We start from the raw sequence: 25,196 nt of genomic DNA, 5'->3' as shown, positions 1-25,196 counted from the left end.
GGGGCTGCCTGGGGAGGCCAAGGGACAGGGGCAGAGGCCGCGTCCTTGCGGAGGAGCAAGGCCGTGACTCACCCCACGAGCAGCCTCCTTCCTCCGCACCACTAAGTGCCTGCTCAAGGCATTAAGGGATAAATGTACATCCACACACAGGAGGCAGAGCCCCAAATTAGCCCATGGCATCCTGGCTGCAGCTCAAACTGGTGAGAAAATGCAGAGAACTCTCAGGGAGTGCTGGCCCCACTGCCTGCCAGGTGCAGGTGTGGAGCCTCCCGCTCCATGCCCTCATCCCGAGTCTGTGTCTAAAAAAGAATGAAAATCCTCGGGCAGGGGTATTGGAGGCAGCCATATGGGCTTATCAGGGAAATCCGTAATTACAGACTGCTTGAAATGGGGATTGCAGACAAGCGGGGAGGCAAACACTGTGCGATTGTTTCACTGGGGTGAACTGGGCAGGCAGCAAGGGGCTGCCCCCTGTCCCAGGGCCACCTGTCCCTGGTGCCATGGCCCTTGTAGGACGGATGTCTGATGCTCCGGTGTGCAGCCCTGGGTCCCAGCATGGAGGCAGGGAGGCGAGGGGGGCTCTGGCCATGCCCCGGCATGCACCCTGCAGCTCGCGCCAAACCCAGCTTCTCCCTGTCCCCAAGCTGCCACCAGCTCCTTGTCACACGCGGGGATGTGCCGGCTCCCTTGCTGTCCCCCGATAAGAGGTGCCGGCACGCGGTAGGCAGCTCCCCATCGGTGCCAGGAAGGGGGCAGAGGTGGGGATGGATGGAGGAGAGAGCTATAAATAAGCGCAAATACAGCAAGGAGGCACCTGGCCAGAGCTGTGAAGGTCACCGGAGCGTGTGCCTGCAGATAGCAGCCCCCCTCCCCATGGCATTTGACAAAATGTCACTCTGAAGGAGGAGGCACAGTGTCAGGATGTGCCTGCGGCCCAGCCACCCCTCGGCACCCCGAGATATTTATAGGCAGCATGCTGGGGTCCCCATGGGACCTCTCCCTGCAGAGCCCTGGCCCTGGGACAGGGACGAAAGGAGAGCTGCAGGGCAGAGAGATCGGGGACTTTGCACAACAGCACCTTTGGGGGGGCAAGGAGCGCAGAACCCATCTTCCCGGTTCTGCACAGGGCTTGCGACACCTCACTGCCCTGCTAGGGTCAGGGGATTTTGCCCTCTGCACTCCCTTTTTTTTTTTTTTAATCAATATCGATCTGTTTTATTGATCCAGCCCAGTCGGGAGAAAAACTATGCTGCTGCATGGGGGAGCCCTGGTGCCCCGCACAGCAACCTGCACCAACACCTTGCACTGCACGGTGCACCAGCACCCCGCACAGCACCCCTCTCCCCAGGCAAGGTGCCCAGAAGCTGTGTGGGCAGCACAAGGCACCCGCTGGGCCACTCAGCGCAGGGCCTGGGGCACGGCCGTAGCCAAAAGCACAACGAAAGTGTTCTCATTCACTGACTTTTGTCTTACATTAGAGGGGTATAATTAAGATCAACCACGAGATGCGAGTAGTAGGAAATATTAAACTTTAACTACAAACAATAAACACGAACTTGCCAAGGTGTCTTTGATATGGAGCAAAGATGGAAGAAATTGCAGTAAACTATCCTTGAGTCACAACATGGATCCAGAAGAAAGGAGTCTGAGATAGTGGTGATAATGCCCTGAGTAAACAAAGGTGTACTGGAACATTTCAAACAAAGGTGTGTCGAGTTTAGGAAGAAGGGCAGCAGCAGAATTCTTACATCGCAGCTTGCAGAGCTGCATGCTAATTCCGCACCCACGGCTGTTTATTTGGGCTCAGGGTGCAGATGCCACTTCATTTCTGCGTGGGATAGGCACAGACCTCAAGCCCCTGCCATGCCTGGATGCGCTGCAGGCACTGCAGAGCCCAAAGCCCCACACCACTGCCATCACCCCCTGTGCCACCACCACACCACCAGGCACAGGCAGCAAACCAGGCCGGGAGGTTATTTTGTCCCATGCGATGAAAAGGGGCAGCAGGCAGATGCAGTGGAGGACAGGATGATCCCCAAGAGGGCCTCTCATCTCTCAGCACCAGTTAATGAAGACGCGGCTGCTGCCAAGCGTGCAGGATGCGCTTTGCTGGGCAGAGGCTGCCAGCTGTGCCGGCGCAGGCACACACAGCAGGGTGCCAGTGGTGCTCAGCACCCAGCTGGGACACAGAAGTCCTGTCCAGGGCAGTGCACTATCAGGCAGCTTTGGCCCCCATCACGACTTTATCCCACACCCACGGAGCAAACCGGCAGAGCGTAGAGCCAGTCCTGAACCCCCGCAGTGTTTTAATGAACTCCATGCTATCTGCCCCAAAACCAAAACTAGGAGCAGCAGATGGCGCGTGCCCAACCAGGTGGCCCAGGTGGTGTGGGTACTGCCCCTGAGGATGGCCACGGGGGCAGGGGGCAGTGGGGCCTGCGGGGGTCAGGCTGTGCCACGGGACTGGGCGCGCACCTGACTCAGCGGGGAGCTGCCCCTGAGCCAGGCTGTTTGTCACCAAAATTCCCCACCACAGCAACTCCTGCCTTTTGAAAGGATAATATGAGCAGGCAATTATTTTCAGCCCTTCCTCTTGAGATGCTCTGGCTGCCAGGGGCCACATGACGGTTGTGGGCAGAGGGAGGGCCCTGCTGGGTCGGATGGGGTTGGCGGGGGGGCCAGGAGGAGGAGCGGCCCTGCCTGCCCCTTGGCCACCAGCCACCGCTTCGCTCCTCCAGCCTGCTCTGTCCCCTAGGAACTGCAGATGTCCTCCCCTCGTGTATCCCCCTGTGGCCATCACCAGCTCGGCTCCACAGGCACTGCTCTTTATGGGAACCACGCACTCACCTGAGCCCCTCACAGATGCTCCAGTCGGGGAAGAGCAAAACCCTGCCAGGAGGCAGCGAGCAACTGTCCTGCGGTTCCCCGCACCACGAATGGCAGAGAGGTTGAACCAGTAATAGCATGGGGAGGAAACCAGAGATGCTTCCCACAGGGAACGTGGTACAAATCCCCGTCCCATGCCACACCGGGTTCCCGAGCTGCCTCCGGAGCTGCCCACACTACAGGCACAAGCAGAGCCACGTGTCTGTGTTGTTGCTCTCGTGAAGCTCCCCTGGCCATGCCAGCTCCTGTGGTCCTGGGAACCCATGAACTCAGGGACTCGTAAAGGTGGTGTGGAAAAGCCAGGAGGCTTTTGGGGTTCTCTGGGAAATGGCGAGGGACCCAGCTGTCCATCTCTCCATCCAGTGGCATGCCGCAGTGCTTGCTGTCTAGAGGCTGGGAATTGGCAGGAGAAGTGAGGACAGCAGGGGATGAGCTACAATTATTGAAATACACTTCTCTCCTGGCCTAGGACACAACTCACAGCTCCTGAGGGGTGGAAGCAAGCGGGGGGCCCTTCCTCCGTGTGCAGTCCTGCTGTACTGTGGGTGGAGGGCTCAGATTTTCGGCACATTCTGATCTCTGTGCCAGCAGATCCGCAGCCGTGAAATGGAAGCTGAGGCTAATGCCAGCCCAAATCCTGGCCCTTCACACACAGAGCTGAGGAACGGGCAAAGATAATCTGGTGGCTGCTGCACAGCCTGGCCCTGCACTATCATGTTGTTAGGTCTGTGCCCAGCGGTGCAGGATGTTCCTTGTCTCACCCTGTGCAGAGCTGGAATGCTGGGGCAGCCTGTCCCCAGCCCATCCTGCCATGGGGGTGGCAGGCAGGGGACAGAGGGACACCTCCCTCCCACCTGCCAGAGGGTTTGGCACAGGAGAATGGCCACTGTTTGTTGCCGTTGGCACCACAAGGAAGCAAAGCACTGACTGAGCACTAATCACCATGAGGCGGGAGACGGGGAAGGTTCAAGCCCAGGTTAAGAAGGCACAGGGAAGATCTTCCCGCATTAGCCTGAGCAGCTCTGGCCCCAACACATCGCTGCCATGGGCACGCTCAGTGCCATGGTCAGGACACCCAGCACCGAAAACGGGCCTCCATGGACCCTTTCTCCTGCTGGTCACCAAAGCCCCCTCTAAGGAGGGGACAATATTATTTCTTGCCCTGCTCCCACTGCCTGCAGGCTCAAACACCCCAGCATCCTCCCAGCACGCTTGCCAGTATGCACTCCAAGCCTTTATACCTGTGGCCAGGACACCCCCTTCCCCTCTCCCCATGCCCAGCCACCCTCAGGGATGGAAGGCGCTGGCTTCCCATGGCATGGCATGGCACAGCACGGCACATCCCAGCCTTTAAGAGCAGGTTTTGGGGGCTGAGCAGGGGCTGGCATGCCCCTGGGAGCACACTGTGCCTCCGAGCCTCACTGTACCCAGCTCCCATGTGGAAAACGAAGCTCTTGCAAAGCATCTAAGGATGAAAACCACTGTGGAGAGAGCAAAACCACTCTGATCTCTGTGCACCCTCCCACCAGACCTGTTCATTCGTGCCCAGGCCTATATCCCAGCGGGGGTGGCAGCGCCCGCATTGCCCAGCCCTCCTTACCCAGCCCCCTGCACCCCTCATTGCATCCCCCAGCTGCAGGGAGCAGGCAGCGCTGCCCATGCTGGCTCCTGCCCCTGCTCTGCAGGATGCCTGTTGCCCTGCCTGCACTGCCAGGCCCCCCACAAGACAAGGAGCAGGGTCCCCATTTGCCCTATCTCCCGAATCGGGGGTTCTCTCCTTACTCTTGCTCATCCCCTCAGCCCTGCACTCTCCCTTTTCAGTTTCTGTCCATTTTCTGCAAAGCGCCCAGCCGGAGCAGATGTGTCACCACCTGACGGGGTCACCGCTTGGTCCTGCTGTGGTACGACCCTGCTGGTGCTCCAGGGAAGTCGTGGGGGGAGCCTGGGCACAGTGTGGGCATCAACACCTCTGGGCTCTGCTGCACCCCAAACTGCAGAGAGCTGGCACCACCGCGTGTGGCTCAAACCAACAACAACAGTGGTGGGAAAGGCACTGGAGAGGGGCTGGTGCTCTCCAGGTGAGCATAAACCCTGCTGGGCAATCAGCTCTGTTAACTGATGGACAGCATCGATACTGTGCCAGCTGGTACCAGGGGAAAGCAAGGCCTGGGAAGGTGAAATGGAGCAGGTTGTAACAGGACTCGTATCCCATGACTGGACCACAGCTCTGCGAGACGATGGTGAAGGTGTGATCCCTGACCAGCACTGCGGGGCTGGCTGCGGGTGTACTCCAGCACCACCCAGCCGCACTTTCACTGGCGTAACCTGTTTGGCCCGGGGATTTCCCAGAGCTACACCACCAAACACGTGCAGCCTCTCCTGTGTCTGCACCGTGCTGGTACCCCGGGAGCAGGCAGAATCCCACCTGGGCAAGTGTCTGCCCCATGTTTGGGCTCTGCAGGGAGCGATGCTGGCAGCTGCAGAGGGCGCAGGGCACTGGGGCCGGTGCCGCCAGCCTGGCTGCTCCTGGAGAGCTCCCGTGGGGGGCGGGTGCTCCCCGCTCTGCCCCCTAGAAAAGTGACTCACCCCAGCAAGAAAGTGCTCCGAGATCTGCAGATAAAAAAACCCCTCCAAGGGCAAAATGCTTGTTTGGGAGTGCATGCTAACGAGGCCAATCGCACACAAACACAAAGCTCCGCGCTCCTCAAAATTACCCCCTGCAAGGGACCACACCTCTCCCCTCCCCAAAACCCCAGCCCAAGAGGCACCAGCGGGCATACAGGGAGCTGTAAACGCCAGGTGGGGCCCGGCCGCTCCCCACTGAGGCTGCTGGGGGCTGCTGGGGGCTGCTCCCGTCCCCTCCTCCCTGCCTGGTGCAGACACAGCCCAGAAGCATCACCACTGGTGCCCAACCAGACCTGCCCCTGCCCCTTCTGCTTCATTTCCTGTGCCACCGCCCTCACTGCTGTGTCCGCTCTCAAGCCATGTCCCCTCCATTTTTGACATTCCCCACATCTAGTGAATTTGGGGATCAGCCTAAAGCTGGGTCCCTGGGGCAGGCTGGCCTTGCGACCCAGCCCTGACAGCCAAGTCCAGCAGCTCAGTGCCCAGGGACCAGTGTTAGCCCAGAGCCACCACCAGGCTGGGGTAGTCCTAAGCTCCCTATGAATAACACCGGGAGCATGAGAGCCGAGGGGCTCCTCGTGCAGGCAGCTTGCCCTGCTCACAGCCACGTGTCCCCACGGTAGGGCTTGCAGGGCTTAAGGTGACTGCTCCAGGTGCCACCTTCATAAAGGCAGAATGGTCCCCGTGCTCGGCAGAGCTCCCCAGCCATGTGAGCAGCTCCAGTTACCCAGCCCCTTTTATCCAATCCACCTCCTGCTCAGAGGAGGCCAGCCGCCTCTCCCTGCTGCCTCCGCTCTGTGTCAGGGCTGTGGGACAGGAGCAGGGCTGGGTGTCCTTGGGCAGAGCTGTCTTCGCCTCCAATGTCACCCTGGGGAGCAGTGCTGCGGCTCCAACCAGCAGGCTGGGCACCCTGCGTGGACCCTGCCTGTGCCATGGGTAAAACCAGCCTCAAAACCCCAACAATTCTGGGGGCAAACACGCCACCCCCGCAGCAAGCAGCCCCCTCGGTCCCAGCATCCATTGCTCTGGCACAAACAGGGCTCCCAGCCATGGGCACCCGGGTGGAGCCGCTCGTTCCCAGCCCCGGCCATGCCATGCCTGCTTGTGCAAACAGCAGCAGGAGCCGTTTCAACCAGTTGGACGGCTGCCTCGCAGTCAGGTGCCTCCTTCCTCCTCCCCAAACGGCTGCTGGTGCCTCTGTCCCCCCCAGCTCCGCACGCTGTGCCCTGCCACTGAGGTGTCCCCCTCCCTTGGGTGCCCAGGGCAGACCCGGGGGGTCGCCAGCCCCCAGCACGGCATGTTCTTATCTCTCCACATGCTGCATGGAGGCACCAAAAGGCAGCTGTGAAGCAGCCCCGTCAGCAGGTTTCACAGTCCTTGAGGTGTCCTCAGACGTCCCCGTGCTGCCGATGCAGAGTGCACCATGGGGGAGTGGAGGAAAGGTTGTCCATGCGCAGCTGGCACCGGCACAGCACCGGCAGCAAGGAGCTCTGGCTACACACACCCCAGGGCGCAGCGCAGGTGGAAAGGGGCTGCTTGCCACATTGCTGGTGAGTGCTGCCCATCATTACAGCCGTGCTCAGGTCTCCCACCCTGTCTGCATCCTCGGTGGGGTACAGGAACCTGAGCAAACTGTTCCCTGTGACCTGCTGCAGTCGCAGTTTGGAGGGGTGCAGGGAAAAAGAGACATCACAAGCCACAAAAGAGGCATCGCCGCATCTGTCACAAGGTTTCTCAGCCACACTCATGCCCCAAGGGAATGCTTTGGCATTTGGCTCTGCCCCTGCTACCTCCCCAGCCTAGGAGCAGAGAGGACCCCACGTCTGCTCCAAACAACCTCTGCCGCATTGCAAAACGGGGGCAACGCCCAGGATCTGAGCGCCACTGTGCAAATCTCGTCCCACCCATCCCAGCACCAATCTCATGTTCCCTCGGGAGGGCAGGAAACCTGGAGCAGCCTGGCTCCATGCAAAGATCTTCCTGCTTTGCACAACACCGCTGCCTCTCCTTATGTTTCAGGATTGCGGGAACTTCACGTGCTGCTGTTTGAGTCAGTGGGGGCCTGGCAGCCCTGGCAGCAGCAGGGAAATTTTCCCTAATCCCCTGGCTGCTCGCACCAGCCCCAGGGCAGAGGCTGCTGGTGCTGCAAGCACCATGTGGCCCAGCACCGCATGGTGTCAGTGGCACGGTGCTGGCACGCCAAGGTGCATGGCTGCACCTGGACCCCGGGCTCCTCCTGCCAAGGGTGTCCAATCTGGGGAGCCCCAGGGGGTTGTGGGGAGGGAGAAGTGCTGCAAAGCCAGCCTCTGCAGTGCTCCTCACAAAACACAGCGGGCTCTGCAGCCCAGCCGATGCAAAGGAGACGTGGCTGCAGCAGTGGCGGTGCAGGGGGAGGAGGTGATACCGGGCTGGGGTGGCACCAAAGATGGGCTCTATCCCTGCAACGTGTTTCTTTACCATCAACTTCCATGAAAAAAAAAAAAAAAATAAGGCTTGTGCCAAAACCAAACAGGCCTTGAGGCAGCTCCTGTGCCAGGCTCCCTGGGAAGCTCAGCTCCACACCTCCCCCCCAGGTGCCGAGCTCCAGAGACAGAGGGTGCTTTGTTTGGGGTGCTTTTCCAGCCCGTGCTGGGTGTCCTTTATGAGCTTTTCTGCAAAGGTGGCATCAAACGGGAGGAGCGGGGAACCCTGCCTGCGCTGAATAGTAAAATCTGCTGGCAACACCGTGACACTTCTCCAGACTGCATCTAAATATAGACTCCTCATTTGTTAGCGTGCCTGCTGCTAGATTTGGTGCAAGGAGCCAGGATGCTGTGCTGACGGCCCGCCAAGGCCACTGTCAGAGCCCAGCCAGGGCTGCAGAGGGAAGAAGGCAACAATGTGGCACCGCCCCACCGCTGGGCACCCCAGCAGCCCCATCAAGCTCAGGCTTCTGCAGCAGAGCCACAAAGGACTGGAGAAAGCTGGGAAATTTGCGTCCCAGGTCATGCAGACAGCAGGATGGAAACGCTGTTCCTTCCTGGGAGGGATGCCCTCTGCAGCACAGCTTGGTCATATGCCCACAATCCCTCCCAGCTGTGCAGGACAAAGCCTGCAGCAGGTGCAGGAGGAGCAGCATGGTTAGACAAACAGGGTGCAAAGCACCACACGTACCACGAGGCTTCTCCCTGCTGTCTCCTGGGATTGGTTTGCTGGCAAAATGCTGCGGGTCCAAATCCCCCACTCTGAATCCTGGAGGTTTGGAGGCGCACGAGCACCTCTTTTAGAGGGCATGGCCTCAGTGGGAAAGGCTTCTGCTGCGAGCAGCGGTGGGACGCAGGGCACCCGGCACAGGATGCTGATCCAGCCCCCAGGAGCAGGGTTTCAGCAGCTCTCCTGCTGATGCAACGCAGGTGTGCTCTGCCAGCCAGCACGGCCAAGGATGCCAGCGCTCAATCTGGCTGCACTCACCATCCACCTGGGGCTCCGGGCGAGCGGACATTTGTGGCAAATGTTTCAGGAAGCCCTGAGGGAAGGAGATGCCCCCCAGCATTTTCTAGAGACCTGCACCCTCCTTGACTTGACTCCCTGGCAGAGAGCACAAGGGGTGAAGACCTGGAGGCCATCAAATGCTGGCTGTCACCACGCTTTGGGCCCTGCTCCCCTAGCAGCACCCCCAGCCTGCCACGGGGACACTTTCATGTCCCCAGCTGCTGCACAAGAGCAGGGGGCTGCGCTCTGGCCAGCGCCACCAAATGCCACACCAAGGGCTGCCCACTTGCTGCCATGTCCCAACACCTGGGAAAAATGGGGCAGAATGGGGAAGAGACGGGGTGATCTGCAAGCCAGCCCGTCCCTGCCCCGCTGGGATGAGGCGCTGCCGGCTGCCTGCAGCAGCCTCCTCCTCCACTCCTGGCGCCAAGTCCCGTTGAGACAGGGCCAAGGAGGACGGGAACTCCGGGCATCCCGCGCCGCTGCCGGGGCACGCGGGGACACCTGTGCCCCCAGGCACACCACTGCCAGCATGTCACAGCCATATCTCCTGACCCGTGACCGCAGTGTACGGCCAAAGGACACCTCTGGGTCCCCAGCTCGCCAGGATCCCCCACCAAAACCCCATGGGCTCGGGGTCCCAGACACAAGGACATCACACCCCAGGCTGTTCCCCCATAGGGACAGGCAAGACAAGCCACACAGCTCATGCAACGAAGCTGAAAAGCCACCCAGTCAGGGTCCCCTTGGGAACCAGAGACAGGGGATATGCTTTGGCCCTTTTTCCCCTGGTTTTACCATCTTCCAACCAACATACAACCCAGTTCATTTTTTTGAGCCTGCAGGGAAACTTGAAGCCATTGGGTTCTCCCCGCATGCCCCCTCAGGGTGAGGGGGGAGTTTAAATGCTCCATTTCTCAGACAGACCTTGCAGATGGCAGGAGTCCATCTTCTGGGGGAGAGTGGATGCTGGGAAGTAAGCCCCGGCCAGAAGGAACAGCTCGCAGGGCCAGAAGCACATCAGGAAACATCCCTGTGCCTTCACAGGCTGCTCCCCCTGCTTCCCCTGCCCAGGGCCTGTCCCGAGCACAGGCCTGCAACAACCCAAGCAAGCCAGAAACGTGCTCCCTGGGGTGCTCGCCCTTCTCTGCGGCAGGGTCTGCAGAGAGAGGGAGGGACAGGCTGGAGCTCCCGTCCTTCCCCAGCCCCGGGGCCTTTCCCCTGCTTCCCCTGGGCTTGCAGGGCCACAGATCCTCGTGCTGCTGCTGGTATTTGGGTAGCAGGCCACCGAGCGCCAGGGACATGGAGCCAGGAGCAGCTGAGAAACACAGCCCTAAAATAAGAGTTGGCAGGAGGCAGACACAGCTTGGCAGCCAGGGGACACGCTCGAAGCAGTGATGGGGACGCATCCGGCGGCTCCCTTAGAGGAGAGCAGGACAGGCAGCAAGCAGCACCCCAGCCCTGCTGCGAGGGGCTCCCACCCTTGTGTTCTCACCCCAATTCTCCATCGGTGCACAGGTTTCCCCACCTCGCCCCACCACCATGACCCCCCAGGGCAGGTTTGCTGTGAAAGGCTCCCAAAGCTGCCTGCTCCCCCACTCTGTTATCTCCTCGTGCACTTCCAGCAGCTCCTGACCATGGCCGTGCCTCAGTTTCCCCTGCTGGCCCTTGGGACGGGGACTCAGCCCCCACAGGAGGATGTCACCGCTGCCTGCCAAGGGATTTGCAGCTTGCTGCCATGCCGGCTGGCATCTCTCTTGGCTCCTGGCAGGGACCATCCAGGAGAAACCTCTGCAAAGCTCGCCTCCCGTGCCTGCTGCCCCAGCCTGGCCCAGCCCCGGCACCCCCTGGCACCTCGCCCCTTGCCCTGTCCGCAGCCCCGCGGGGGGAGCGGCACCGGGCAGGCAGCATGGGGACAGCCAAAGAAGGAAAGGAGCAGGACGGGACGGAGGAGCCGGCAGGGCTCCCGGCTGGCACATACTGTAAAAGGGAACGGGACTGCAGGTCTCCAGCTCAGTGGATTTAAGATGGCTGTGAGGCCGGGAGGAGGAGGAGGAGAAGGAGGAGGAGGATATTAACCCTCCCAGCACCGTGCTCGTGCCAGGGGCACTGCGACAGGGATGAGCAGCAGGCTCTGCTCAACATTTTCCCGAGGCTCTGCTCAACATCAGATGCAGAGGGGTTCCCCTGACCCCCACCTGACAAAATGCAGCTGGCCGTGCTGGCAGGGCCTGGGAGATGCTGCCCTAAAGATGGACCGCTGGGAGGAGGAAGAGGAGGAGGAGGCACATGGCAGGCACCTGCAAGATGAAGCCATGGAGGTGGCCCCATTGGGCACATGACGCTCACCCTCGAACCCCAGCTCCCCTGGGAAAGCTGCCCCCAGAGCCCACCCCAGGGGCAAAGCTGGGGGCACTGGGGCTTTGCGGAGCTCAGCAGCACCGGAGGGGCAGGAGAGGGGATCCCCTGGGGCCATCCACTCGGCGCTGCCACCCCGCGGATGGGCAGAGGGGGTGGCTGCTCAGCTGTCCCCCCCTCTGCCTATGCACACACCTTACTGACTGTTTTTTCCTGCTTATTTTTTTCCTTTAAAAACATCAGCTTTGGCCCTCCCTGGGTTTTATTGTTGGATTCATCAAGACTTTGAGGAGCCAGGCGCAGTGATTGGAGGAACAAAGGTATCGGCACTTAACTGCAACTTCCTTTCTCTGAAATGTTTATTGGTCATTGACGTCAAGTAATTATTGAGAATTATTAATTAAGAAAGCATTTAAAAGCGTTGCTTTTGTTGAGGTTTTGTCATTACAATCAGTTTATCGTCCATCAGAAAAAACATCAGCCTTTCCAGTTGCTTGGAGTGAAGCAAAGCTCCTCTAATTAATTTCCTTTTCCGCAGCACGTGTTTTGCTTTGACCCACCTCGGGGACTTGCCCTTCTCCAGGTACAACAGCCCCGCCAGCTTGGAGCGAGCCAAGGGGACCTCAGGGAGGCCATTGGACGGGAACATGATGTCCCCTCCAGCTTGGCAAGGACAAGCGTGAGCAGTGGCACTTTTCGGGAAAGCACCCCATGTGCCCCATCTCCCACCGAAGTGCTGCTTCTGATTTCCTGGTGGGGCTGCCCCCTCCAGGGACCAATCCTGCTGGAGAAGTGCCAGCCATGCCCGACCTTCCCTGTCCCGCAGGGCGCAGCCCCCACTTAGCAAGTGGGTCAGCTAAATATAAGCAGTGCCAGCACCAGGCGCCTTCCTCCTTACATCATCGCCACCCTATAAACCATGGCCCCAACACAGGGGCTGCTCAGCACGTGCTGTGGCAGATGTGAAATGCTGTCACATTGCCAGAGGCACCGCTGAACCCTTTCCTTTGTAGCAACCCTCCCCTTGCCCCAGGCTCCCAGGCTGACTGGGGCAGCCACCATGGAGCTGGGGACCAGATGGCACCGACATCCCCCAGATGGCCTCCCTGAGGAGCCCATTGCCACAAACCACAGGCACTCTGCACAGAGCAGGCCCTTGGGAGGGAGATTTCCATTTCCATTTACCAAAAGCAGCCGCCTAAGGTCCCCAGCACAGTGGCAGCGAGCTGGCACCCTATCACTGAGGTTTGGCAGCGCACCCGCCCAGGCCTGCAGCGCTGAGCATGCCTGGCCCATGGTGCACGCGTGGCTTTGGCTGGCAGGCTCATGCCAGGAGCCCGAGTACGGGATATCAGCAGGTAAGTATATTTGCTTGGGAGACTGCAGACCAGCCTGTCTGGGTGGCTGGGCAGTTTGGACCCAGTATACCCAGTCTGGCCACCTGCAGGGCAGATGGCTTTCCCAGTGCAACCTGTGTGCCACCCCCTCTCCTTCCTCCCCACCTGCACCTTGGTGGCTTGGGGCTGGTAAAGCTGGGTGCTTTTGCCACCAGCTGGGAGCAGCTCCTGGGCTGGAATGCAAGGGGGGCAAAGTTTAGGGTGCTTGGGGATGCTGCCCCTCTTCACAGCCTCACTGCAATGCCAAAAAAAGACACAGCACCGTGCCTGGCAGGGAGCAGGCACCAGTGGAGGGGGGTGGTGAGCACCCTGCACCCCAGCAGCACCTGGACAGGCCCTCGGCAGCCTCCAGTTATCCACAAGCGAACATCAGCAGCCTCTCGCCCAACCTGGAGGGGTGGTTATTAGGGAAAGACACTCTAATGAGGCAGCTCATTAAACGCAGGAACGGATTAGGCCAGGAACCAAGGCGCTCTGTGACTGCGGAGTTCAAGAGCAGGACAAAGCCGCCCTGCCCTCTCAGGTGCTGCAAGATCCTGCCACGCCGCAGGGGCCGAACGGCACCAAGCCTCAAAGCACCTTCAAAGCCCTCCCAGGACCTGCAGGAGCTCTGAGGATGGATGGTGGAGGGAAAGCAGGACCAGGGCTTGAAAGCGATGAAAACACCCCCTGAGATACAAGCAGAAAACATCTGCTCCATCCCAGGCAGTCAAGCTTGGGCTCTGCCTCCTCCACTGCCAAGCTCAACCCCAGCACTGCTGCGGCTCCCAGCAGGGATACTCCAGGAAGAAAGCTTTTGGCACAGCCCAGCCATGCTGCCTGGGAGCTCAGGCAGGGGTGAAGTGGGAGGAGAGGCAAAGCAGAGTTCACAGCTGCAGTCACCAGGGAAAAATGAGCCCTGAAAGATATCCCTCTCCATCAGCCGTGGCAGGGAGGGCTACCTCCAAGCCACCTGGGCACCCACGAGAAGCATCAGGCCCGTGCAATCACTGTTGTGAATGAAGGTGGGAACGAAGCTGCTAAAGATAACTTTGACAAAAGGAACTATTAATAGCAATACTATAGGGCTTTTCACTTTGTTTCTTTTTGTTGTTTTTGTTGTGTGGGTTTTTTTTGTGCATCCTTCAAAGCTCTCTCCGGGCTTGGCAGGCCCTGATGGATCAGACCCTGCTGCAACTCCAGGAACACAACAGCACAGGCAGGGGCACTGCAGGCGCCCAGCAGCATCCTGCAGCCCGCAGAGATCTGGCACGAGCAGCAGGGGGCTGGCAGCCCTGAGCCAGCCTGGCGCAGGCCAGAGGATCCCGCACGGTTTCTGCGGGTGATGGTGCTGCCACCATGCCTGTTTCCATGGAGACTCCAGCACTTGGTGAGATGGAGATGGCGGGATCAGCTGGGGATCAGCCGGGAAGGGATGGAGCAGAGCTGGCACCTCCAGTTGCTGCGGCCGCTGGCAGGGCCCCGCTGAGCAGCCCACCTGGGGGCATCTGGGTCCCTTCGTGCTGCCTGTGGGTTGTCCCCATGCTGCATGGCCTTCCCCGACAGCCAGCCCCGTCCTGGCCAGGCACATAGCCCACACCACGGCACCAGGCTGGTTCTGTGCCCCGGAGCTGCTCGGCCGCTCCTGGTGGCCCTGGGGACAGCTCCCAGTGGCACCACCTCAGAGCACACGTGTGCCACCACAGCCCGGCTTGTGTGACCCAGAACCAGGACCAGCAGGGTGGCAGCAAGCTCCCCCCAACCCAAAAAGTCTCTGGTGCCTGCCAAGAAGCTCTTCTCCAGGGTCACCTGCTGAGCCACCACGTGTGGCGGCTGCTTTCCAGGCCCTGGTGCGGGGACGGGGCAGGATGGGACCCAGGTCCCCCCCCTAGGTCTCTGCCACCGCCTTCTGGCCGTGTGCGGGACCCTGCCGCACACCCTGTTCCTGCAGCAGTGCAATTAGCCCCGCTGACCCCTGAAATCCTCAGCCTCACTAAGCAGCCATGCATTAAATCCCAGATCCAAGGGTGGAAATAGACTTTGTAAAAGGCTTATGGCCCTATTTATTACATTTTACGCATGAAGGGGTCCAGCAGCGCAGCCACGGCGCTGCGGTCGGTGCTGGCTGCCTGCATGCTGAGGCAGATGGACAGGCGGACAGGGGGAGCTGGGGCAGGCAGCAGAGCCTTGGCGGGTGTCTCCTTATGGCTGGGGTTGGGTTGCCAACTGAGTGCTCCAGCAGACACAGGCAGGCGGGGATATCGATCTAGATGAAAGCTAACACCGCTCTCGGGGATGGGTAACTGTATCTGCCGCGCATTTGTATTCCTCAGAGCAGGGCGCGATGGTTTCAGCCATCTGCTGGAGCAGCACCGACATCCTGGGGCCACTCCAAGCCCTCTGCGCCATGCCACTACCTCCCACCGGGGACATGCAGTTGCAACCTGCCCTGTTTCACCCTGCAGGACCATGTCCGTGGAGCAAGCAGCACCCTGCGGAGCAGGGCATCCCCAAAACAGCGAGAGGCCTTCTCCAAACCCACGCCATCTCCTCCTACCAGGCAGCTCGTGCCCTGGTGGTGGGCACAGAGATGAAGGCTCAAAACCCGAGGGACCCGCTGCTGTCCTGCAGGAGGCAGAAGGCAGCTGCTTGTCCCTCTGAGTGCTGATCAATATGAAGAACCTGGAGCAGCATATGTGTGCCTCGTGCTCCAGGTTCCTGGGACACTGACACAAAGGGCAGCTCCCTGCTCCCTGCGGAGGGACCCCAGGCACCCTCATCGCAGGTGCAGGGAAGGCCACCAGCAGGGCCCTGTGAGGACAGCCCTGACAAGGGGAAATGGTTCTTGGGAGGTGTGCTGGGCTTGGCGTTTCAAAGGGGCAGATCCCACATCCTTCATTAAGCGAGCTCAGAGGACTTTGATGCGTGCAGTGCCCCATACACCTGAGGACAGAAGGACCTTTGCTCCTCTTGCCTTCCCTTCCCACCTGCCCAGCCCCTGTCACGCTCCAGGGCCCTGCTCCAGCGGCCCTGAATTGCCACCCTCAGGTGCCTCAGCCCCCGTCGTGGCACAGGACCAGAGGTTTTTCCTGCAGCCGAGCTCCACTCCACGTGTTTTGCAATCCAGCTCCTTCCTCCAAAGAAAGCTAACAAGCAGCGTGTTGGGGCATAGATGGGCTCCTGCCTCTAAAGGCACGGAGGAGGCATTTAGAGGAAAGCCTGCAGTTGGGGTGCCAGTGGGCTGCCTGCTCCCCACCGCCCGGCGCTGCCCCACAATGCTGCGAGCTATGGCAGCCATGGGGAGAGGTCTGAACTGCCCAGCACAGCCCCACGGAGCTCCCAGCCCCACCACTGCCCTCTCGGGCTATCCTCCCATGGGAGAGGCTCCTATGTTTAGGTATCTAAATGAGCTAGAGTGGCTGTTTCCAAAAAGAATTAGTTCGGGTTACGTAAAGACAGAGAGAAACTTCAAAGGTCCTCAAAGTGCTGTAAGTGAGCAGCACAGCCGGGGACAGTCCCCACGTTTCATTTCTGGTGGACTCGGGGATGTGCTGCCAGAGCTGGGCTGGGTCCCTGGGACAGGGACACGCAGGCACGTGGCAGGCAGTGCGGGCTGCTGCAGAGGCAGGAAAGCAGGGGCTGCAGCTGAGGGCACCCACCCTGCCCCAGCGCCCTGCCTGGGACCCACTCTGCTCACCACGTGCCCAAGTGGCACCTTGTGGCTCCAGCATGGCTGCCTGGCCCTGCAGTGAGCAGTAGGTCACCAGGACAGGAACCCATCCCCGTCGGCAGCATGACTGAAAGCACAGGGAGGAGCGAACAGGGGTGAGGAGGCACCCCAAGCACTGTACCTCCAGCAGCAAACAAACCAAGCAGCTCCAGCCCTCCTTTCCCGCGCATGTCCTAATAGCTCCCCGCGACCTCCCACCCGCTCGGCTGCTGGCTTCCTTCCTCCTGCACCGCCTTCCACATCCCGAAGCCTCTCGCCTGGCGAGGAGAGAAGCCGCATGCAGGAGCGTGTCCCGTGCACCCACTGCCTCTCATCCCAAAGCCGCAGGGCTGCAGCTGTCCCTGCTCCACTCTGAGCTGAACCTGGGGCCAGCGCCAGCTCCCGGGGTTTTGTTTGCTGCAGCCACCCAAAAAGCAGCCTCCGTGCCAGTGGGTTTGGTAGCGGGCACAGCGGGAGTTTCTGGGGACACGCATTGAGTACTTTCATTTTCAGTATACATAGAAATAGGCTTCATATTCCTTCCTAAAAGGACACAACAGCAAGAAGAAAAAAAAAAAAAAAAACAGCTCTAGCACCAACAAACCTCTCAGACTGAGAAAACCACACAGTTTTCATAAGACCCGAGTTCTCTTATCTGAGTAATTGGTTTTATCACCCAAAAAAAGCCATGTGCCATTCTCCTGGTGGGGCCCACACATACACAGAAACTTCCTTTTTAAGAAAGGCAGTTACATTTTTTTCTTTTCATTATTAGCACGGTTAGGTCGTGACCACCTGTGAGCAAGCCTGCTCACAAGGAGACACGTTGCTGGCTGGCTAAAGTCCTCAGCTCCTGCTATGCGGAGCTCCGGGGCAGGTTTAAAAACCCCGCTGGCACCGCGGTGCTGGAGCATGCCTCTGAGCTGCACACACATCCCGTGGGCAGGGCTGGGGAAGGCGAGCAGCTAAGTGGCTGTGGTTTCAAAGGAGCCAGCGGCGCTGCAAAGTTTAACTAGCCGAAAGCAAAGGGCTGTGGAAGTTGCAAACATTTGCACCGAGGCTATGCAAGTCCTAGGAAATCAGGAGACCAGGGCTGGAACAAAGTCCAGCCCTGCGGCGCTGGGTGCCAGGTGTGCAACCTGTGCGTGGCAGGACAGGGCAGTGCTGGCTGTGCCGGTACAAATCCCTGCCACGCTCCCCGTGTCCCACTTTGCTCTCTGGCCCCTCGTGCTGAGGTCGGGCAGAAAATCGCCCCACAGGTGGGCTGCACCCAGGCTGCCAGCCTGGAGAGCCCCCGAGGACCGGCCACACCGCAGCTGCTTTCCTTCCAGCAACACCCTGGATGGTGCAGATGGGCAATGGCACTGGTGCTCACAGAGCAGGAAGGAAAGCCAGCTCCTGCCCTGCATGGCCTTCCACAGGAGCCGTGTGAGCGCGACGCTTTACACCTCTGGCTGCATGCTGTCAGCCAGCCACGCATCCAGCCCCAGTGGAATCCTGTGCGCACAAAGAGTCGCTGTGGTGCTTCCTGCAACACCCCACAGCTACATGGGCACTTTCGTCATAAAAGAAAACAACGTAACCTGCTCCCACCTAGGCACTTTGGCAAAAAGCAAAGTGAGGATGAGCTCAGCAAGCAGGCTGCCGCAGCTGGGGGACATGGAGCATACTGCCTGCTACCAGTGCTGCTCTCCTGCACCCCACCTCTGCCTGCCCAGGGCTGCCCCAGCCCTGGGTCCCCTCGCCAGCTCCACACCTGTCACTTGCAGGCAGTGAAACTCACAGCTCCCCCACCATCCGGGCGGGAGGGGGGAGAAGAAAGGCGACGGGAGGCAGCTGGGCTCCCTGCTGGACGCAGCACACGGCCAACCGCCCATCACGCTGCTCCTGCCATGCTGCAGCCCCAACCCGGATCCCCGCCTGCCTTCTCCCTTCCATCTCCCCCCCCCCCCCCCCACAGGATTTCCTTGCTCCTGATGTGCGTGAAAATTAGGAAATGAGGGTTCCTCGGGGACTAGGTGGGGAGAGCAGCTTTTGGCAGGGGGGAAAGGATGAAACATCCCAGCCCCCACTCCCACCGCCCCATCTGCCTGGGTTGAACGGGGTCCTGTAGCCTCCCTGAACAACGGCCAGGGAAGCAAAGCAACAGCAGTGATGAACTTTCTGCAAACTGAAACAGGAACTGAGGTGTCTGACCAGCAGTGCTGGCTCAGCAGAAGGGGCTGCTTCAGGCAGCGTGCTCCCTGTCGCTGCAGGCAGCCCATGCTCAGTGCAGAAGCGGCGCAGAGGAAGAATTCAGAAAATGCATCGCAGTGAAGATCCGCTGCCCTGCAATCACATTTGCTGCAAGAGCTAGAGGCAGTCGCTTCATCCTCAGCCACCTCAGCACAAAAACATCCACATAAAGCATGTAACACTGCATCCCAGGGGAAGAGAGAAGTGTCACATCAGTCCTCGCGGTCACCGGGGTCTCTCCCACCCCAGCCCACAGCCCAGGGTCTCCCCCTCTGCTCCCTGCTAGAGGGGAAACACATGCGTGGCCCCTCACCAGACAGAAAGGGTACACGAGGAAAGGGTGGTGCGCATGGGAGGATGTGAGCAGCCCCTGTGCTGCTTCAGGGTCTTCGCTGGGCTCCTGCAGACCGTGGTGCCGAGGGACATCCTCCCCACAGAGCACTGGTCTCTCCGGGTACAGGCCAGGGAGGTGCCCAGCACCCAGCGCTTTGTCTCAGGACAGCAGGAGGCCAGATAAGCAAAGCATTTTCCCTAAGCCCCACACATCTGCCCAGGAGCCAAGAGTGATCAAAGGTTAGTCTGGCTACTGGATGGGGCCATCACACCGCCCCTGAGGCTGTGCCCGTCTCTGCACCCCCACCAGCAGACACTCAGGATGCTGACACCACATCGGGACCCCCCTGGGGATGTTCCAGCTCTTACAGAACCAAAGGAGATTTCAAGCTTTTATTTTCCCTTGCCTTAATTCTGAGGTGAACCAGCTTAATGCAACAACTCGCAGCAGCAGCTCAGAGCTGGTCGCTGCCTTCCGCCTGGGGAGGCACAGCCAAACAGAGACAGGTGAGGAGAGCACTGCCGAGACCACGAGCACTGCCAGATCTGTGCAAAGTCCTTGGCATTTCTTGGAAGCTCCAATTAATTAAAAAAAAATGATAAATAAATAATAATTTGCACAGTCCCATGGCTGGAGCTCGGGAAAAGTGCTGAAAAGCAAAAGAAGTGAGCGATAAGTGGAAGGGAGCACATTGGCTGAGCCTTTACCTGGGTGCCAACGGCACAGCAGTGTGGCTGATTCTGGAAGTAGGTCAGTGTACCTGTACCTCACCTCCCTGTCCGCGCCATTAACTTTAACCTTTAGTCTTTGGCTCGTTACAGCTCTGGTCGGCGATGATGGGCACTTGCATCCCCGGCACGTGGCGCAGGCAGCAGGGCGCCCGCTCACCTGCACCCATACAGCAGGCGCCCACCAGATCTGCTCTTGGGGATGCCCCCACGGCCCTCCCCATGCAGGCAGCATGCAGAGTTCCCCCTCTGCTCAACTGCTTTCGCTCTGCCAAAGCGTCATGAGATATATAAGCCTGTGCGGGGTTGCCATGGAGCGGGACTCAGCCATGGAGCAGGGGCCTGAGGGGGTTCCTCTGAGAAATGCAGGCTCCTCTTGCCACTTGCTCAGCAGGGCCTTATCTTTGGGGACAGCCCTTCCCTGGGGTGATTGGGGTGATGGAGAGCCCAGCAGTGCTCTCCTAGGGCGTGCAGGCCCAGGAAGTGCCCCTTGTCTCGGTGAAGCTGTGTCCCCAGATTCACAGACAGGCAGGAGGAGTGGTGCCTGCAGTGGCTGTTGTCCCAGAAGCACGGGAAGTCCCCTCACATCACCTCTGACCTGCCCCGGTGGGTGATGTTCCCAGGCTCCCAGGGGTGCTGCCCTAGGGCAAGCACATCCTTGTCAGCACGCTTTTGCTAGCACACTACCTGCTAGCACAGTCACCGTGGGCTCTCCCATGAGCCCGGTCCCAACCCCACCAACACAGCACGTGCTGTCAGAGCCCCACAGGTGTCCGTGTCCCCAGCCCTGCTCCAGGGGCCACGGAGCCCTGCTCCTCAAAGCGAAGAAGGTCCTGCAGCCCCAGGGACATTTTTCATTTTCAACCGACAGCACTTAAGTGACGGAGCAAGCAGAGTTTCTAACTACAAATAGGCTTTTGACATTGGAAAGGTTAATGTGGGAGAGAAATCTGTGCCTTTCACAAAGCTCCCTTTGCTTAAGGCACGAGGTTAAGACCTTAATTATTCACCTGTTGGAGAGGTGCCTTTCCATTACGGCATGGGACCAGGGAGGGGATGTGCAGGCAGGGCGGAGGCAAGGGACAGCATGGGGTCCTGCCAGGGTGAGAAGGACCCGCTCAGATCCAAGGCTGGAAGCAGCAGGTCTAAACCCAGGCTCTGCCAAGGGGCTGGGTCTGAGGCCAGCCCTCCTTCCTCTGCTTCTCCAGTTCCCGTGGTTCTCAGCAGCACACCACACTCTCCGTCTCCTGTACCCAAAGCTGCAGAGTGCACGGCTGCGGGGGTCCTGCTTTGCAAACAAAACAGCACCAGCAGCCCCTCTCTGTGCCCACCACCATGCTGCAGCCCACCTGCTGCCCCCAGAGAGGAGACCAGCCTCTGTGGCACGGGGCCCTGTGACCCACGCTGCAGCCTTTGCCCAGGCCCTTGGGCTGCCTCCATCGTCCAGATCCCACCACATGCAAAAAAAGCAGAATATCAGTCTGCTCAGTGAGGACTATCGGAAATTAGGGACAGTACCCACATCATTACTAACAATACCAGGACGCCTGATGCACCTCTGCGCAACCCAGGGCCTTGGCATGCTTTCTGCACTCATCGACGGATCAAGCTGTTAGCAGGAAGCTCGGAACTTAGAGAGGGAATGTAGTATTTCAGTTCATGTGATCTTCAAGCATCTCTCTGAGAAGCAGCCTATTGTTATTTGTTGGTTGTTTTTTTGTTTTGTTTTGTTTTGTTTTCCCTGCTGCACTTTGTTTAGGGGTTTAAAACAAATTGAAGCCATGAGTCTAATGCTGATGCCTCTTGCAGGACACGGGGCTGGTGACCCCTCCGTGGAGCTGCTGCAGACCCTTCCAGTGCCTGGTGCCACCGGGCAAAGCAGCCCCAGGCAGCTGGGGTGTGGTATTGCACAAAATGGATTATACAGACCCAGAAATGACACGTTTCAAGCCGCTGCAAACTAAAATCCCTTCCCGTTGCTGTTAAAATGGAAAAGAGGGTGGCAGGAAAAAAGCAGGCATTGAGTGCAGAACCCTGATTTTCTCTCTGTAGCAATGCACCACGTGAATCATCACTGCCCTCGATATGTAAATAGAGGTTAGCAGGCATCCTCAGCACAAGCCCAGATAATTAAGGACCTGATGCAAATGCCCACGTTAAACCTCCGTGCGTCTCCACGAGAGCCCTCCCAAGGGGAAGGGACCACCAGGCACCTGCACGCGTCGTGCTGTGCCTTGCACTAACCCTGCTGCGAAAGGAGGCAGCGGGGAGGAGCGCGGGGACCCAGCAGGAGAGGTGCTGGGGGAAGAAGCAGACTGCCTCAACATTTCCACAGGGGAACTGGGTAACATTCATAATCTTGTGGCCTCCTGACACTGCAGCCTCTTAGGATAATCTGATCCCGTGCTGGAACAGTGGGGACCATGTGGGAGCAGCTTTGGGGCTTCATTGAGAAGTTAGCAAGGCAGTTGTAAGCAGAGGCTAGTACAGTAGTAATGGGGAGAGACGTCAGAGGGAGCGTGGGACCCGCCTCCCTCTCGTTTATAGTTCTGAAGAAAGCATGTGACAGCGCCAGGGCTGGAGCCACCACTGCAGTTTCATCAGAGGTTAAGGTACAAGCACCAGGCACACTTACAACTTCAGCCCTTTCTAAAGCAAATGCATGCAAATCACACTTTTTTTTGTTTGTTTGTTTGCTTTGTTTTTTTTTCCCCTCTCTTTTCCTCCCTTTTCACACCAGCCTTTAACCCTTGAGGGCACAGGGGGGACAGGGAGGAAATGCAATTATCTAAAGTGGCCACTGCGCCGTACAACTGTACAACAACCCCAGGCTGCATGGCACTTCTGAGGGAACCCGCAGCAGCCTGCCCAGCTCTGTTTGCTGCTCGTAAGATTACGCACCAGCAGGCATCAGAGCAGCACTGACCCTATGCACATATGGACAGTGCCTCCTCCAACATAGTGCAGGTACAGGAGAGGGAGAGGAACGGAGGCAACAAACACAGCCAGCCTTATTCACGAGGTACCATAAAAATGGTCTTATTTCATTGCAAGCCATTTCACAGTCCCAAATTCTGCAGGGTATTCACAACATGGTGGTTTTGCACCAGAGAAGGATGATACTTCTCAAGATTTCTTTTTCAGCCTTACCAGTCCCCTTTTGGAATAAGATTCCTAGACTGAAACGTCAAATGCTGACAAAAAAGCAAAGCAATGCCACCCTTCAGATAGGTGCTGCAGTCACACGAGCTTTCCACTTCACGTTACAGACGTAGACAACTGGCAGGTTATTGCTGGGAAGCAGAGCCAGGAACTTTCACCTGCCTAGAGAGTAATTGGGATGGGGGGAGCTCAGCCTTTCTGAAACACTTTGCGGGGATGACACCTCGCAAAACCAGCCTCCTTTCTCCAGCCGGCATTCCCCCCAGCAATAATAAATCCCTCCGAATCAGAAGGCACAAACCACTTACAAAACCTTCTTGGCCCACTTCTCACCCTTCCTGACCCTTCTTCTGTAATCAGCCTGTCATCGGTTCTTCGTTAGCAGCCCGCGACCCTCCCCGCCACTCTGCCCCCACCAAGCTGCCTGCGTCCTGTGCCAGGCTGGAGCGCTGGCACACACCAGGAGCAGCGCCGGGACTCCACCGGTCCAGCTGGTGGCAAGACCTTCCTGGTTCTGGCTGGCACATGGACCAGGGGCAAATCTGATTGACCAAGCCTGGAGATGTTGTTTTGCACCCAAACAGCAGGATTAGAGCCGGATGTCCCTCCTCACACACACGCATAACCCCACTGTGTGCAATCCCCAAGTTGGATTGGTGAGAGAGCATGGGTTGGGATGAACGTGCTAGCTGCACAATCGGAGCTATTTTGTAATCAGGGGTTATGAAAGTGAAGGGCTGGAGGGATGATATATAACTACACAAAACTCTTCCCGCTTGCACCAGCCCCGGCAATCTGCCTGCGAAACACCCGCTGGGGAGCTCGGCACCAGCCACGGCTCCGGCTGCCGCCCGGCTCGTTGTGCGGTGCCTTCAGCCCCCAAAATGGAAAAGCATGCGAGCCCTATAGCCGGCCCGGCTCGCTCTCGTGATGGTGCGGGAGCTGCCAAGGCGCCTTAAGCCGATTTGCACGCCCAGCTCCGTCCAAAAGGCAGCCGGAGCCCGGCGTGGCCGCGGTGCGGCACGAAGCACCCCCGGCCCCCCCAGCCTGCAGCCCGTGGGCGTGCGGGTGCCGCTGCCCATGACTCAGCCCCCGGCCCGGCTCCCGCCTCCCCCGCACCCCCCCCCCCCCCGCAGCGGGGGCTGCAGCAGGGCCGGGGGGAGCCGCTCCGGGGTCCCCCGCCTCGACGCCCCCATCCCCGGCTCGGGGCCGGCCCCGCGCCGCAGGGGCTCGCGAGAGGCCGGGGCTGGGAGCGGGGCGCAGGGGGAGTCGCTCCGCGAGACCCCTCCCCAGCAAACCCGACGGCGTCCCGCTGCGGGACCACCTCGGCGCCCTTCCCCCTTACCCCCCTTCCCCTCCCCATCCCCGCAGCGCCCCGGCGGGACCCCCGGCCCGCTCTGCCCCCCCCCCCCCGGCGCCCCCTCCCCCCCACCTGGCTGTCGGCGAGGTAGTTGAAGACGAAGGAGGAGAGCGCCTCGTCGAGCAGGGCGCCGCAGTCCGGCCCCGGCTCCGCCATCTTCCACCGCCGGCAGGGGCTGAGGCGACTCCGAGCGTGCGGCAGGAGCCGGGCGGCCGCCGGGGCGGAGCCGTTCGCAGCCCCCGCCCGCAGGAGCCGGGGAGGGAACCGGGGGGGTCCGGGGGCTCGCGGGGGGGACGGGGGAAAAGGGGGGCAGGTCGCCGAGCGGCCCCCGAACGGCAGGGGTGAGGGGGGAGCAGCCGCAGCGCTGCTGCCTGCGACGAGGGGGGCCCGACGGCAGGCATCGGGCCGGGGGGGGGAGGCGTGCGGGGAGGGGGACCGCAGGGGGCCGGCTTCGAGAGGTGCCCCGAGGTGCTCGGGGTGGGCTGGGGGTAAGCGGGGAGTGAGGAGCAGCACGGGGGGGCTTCGGGTCCCCTCTGTTGTCTCAGCCCCCCTCCCCCCGCAGCCCGCTCCAGCCAGCAGCTCATGTCACGTGCATCGTTTGCTGTCTCAGGTTTGGAGGCGTGCAGATGCTAAAAGCCCTCTCAGAAATATTGATGGCGGGCCTCAAATCTTGTGGATGCTCTGTGTGCTTACCCGAAGCAATTACAGGGAGAGAGCAGGGCTTGGCAGCACAGCCTGGCTTAGCTGGTGTGCGGCCAGACGAGTGTACACCTGCAGCCTGATGGGCCCATACCCTCACAGCCCACCCCCTCACAGCCCTCCAGGTGGCTCAGGCAGGCCTGCAGGATCCTGATATGCCCAAACAGCTGAGGAAAACAAAGCGCCCTAGTTGGAGAGGGATGCATTGGGCTCCGATGGCTGAACAGAAGGGGGTTTTCCTCCAGCACAAAAG

The 25,196-nt window shown here is 59.8% G+C and overlaps 1 protein-coding gene across 2 annotated transcripts in view; it reads right to left on the bottom strand.

The window, feature by feature from the left end:
- Window positions 1-24,419, bottom strand: part of PPARGC1B (PPARG coactivator 1 beta) — a 43,408-nt gene extending 18,989 nt beyond the window's left edge. For both annotated transcript variants that reach the window (XR_004253907.1, XM_032197086.1), the window contains exon 1: window positions 24,317-24,419. Coding sequence is in view for 1 of the 2 variants with exons in the window: in XM_032197086.1 (XP_032052977.1) it covers window positions 24,317-24,400 (84 nt within the window). In the remaining variant the exon portion in view is untranslated. The remainder of the gene's footprint in view (window positions 1-24,316) is intronic.
- Window positions 24,420-25,196: the final 777 nt, after the last annotated feature.

This window comes from Aythya fuligula, chromosome 14 (genome assembly GCF_009819795.1).
Source record: "Aythya fuligula isolate bAytFul2 chromosome 14, bAytFul2.pri, whole genome shotgun sequence".
Classification (NCBI taxonomy): domain Eukaryota; kingdom Metazoa; phylum Chordata; class Aves; order Anseriformes; family Anatidae; genus Aythya; species Aythya fuligula.
The sequence above is the reverse complement of the archived record's forward strand: the minus strand, read 5'-3'. Positions and strand labels throughout refer to the sequence as shown.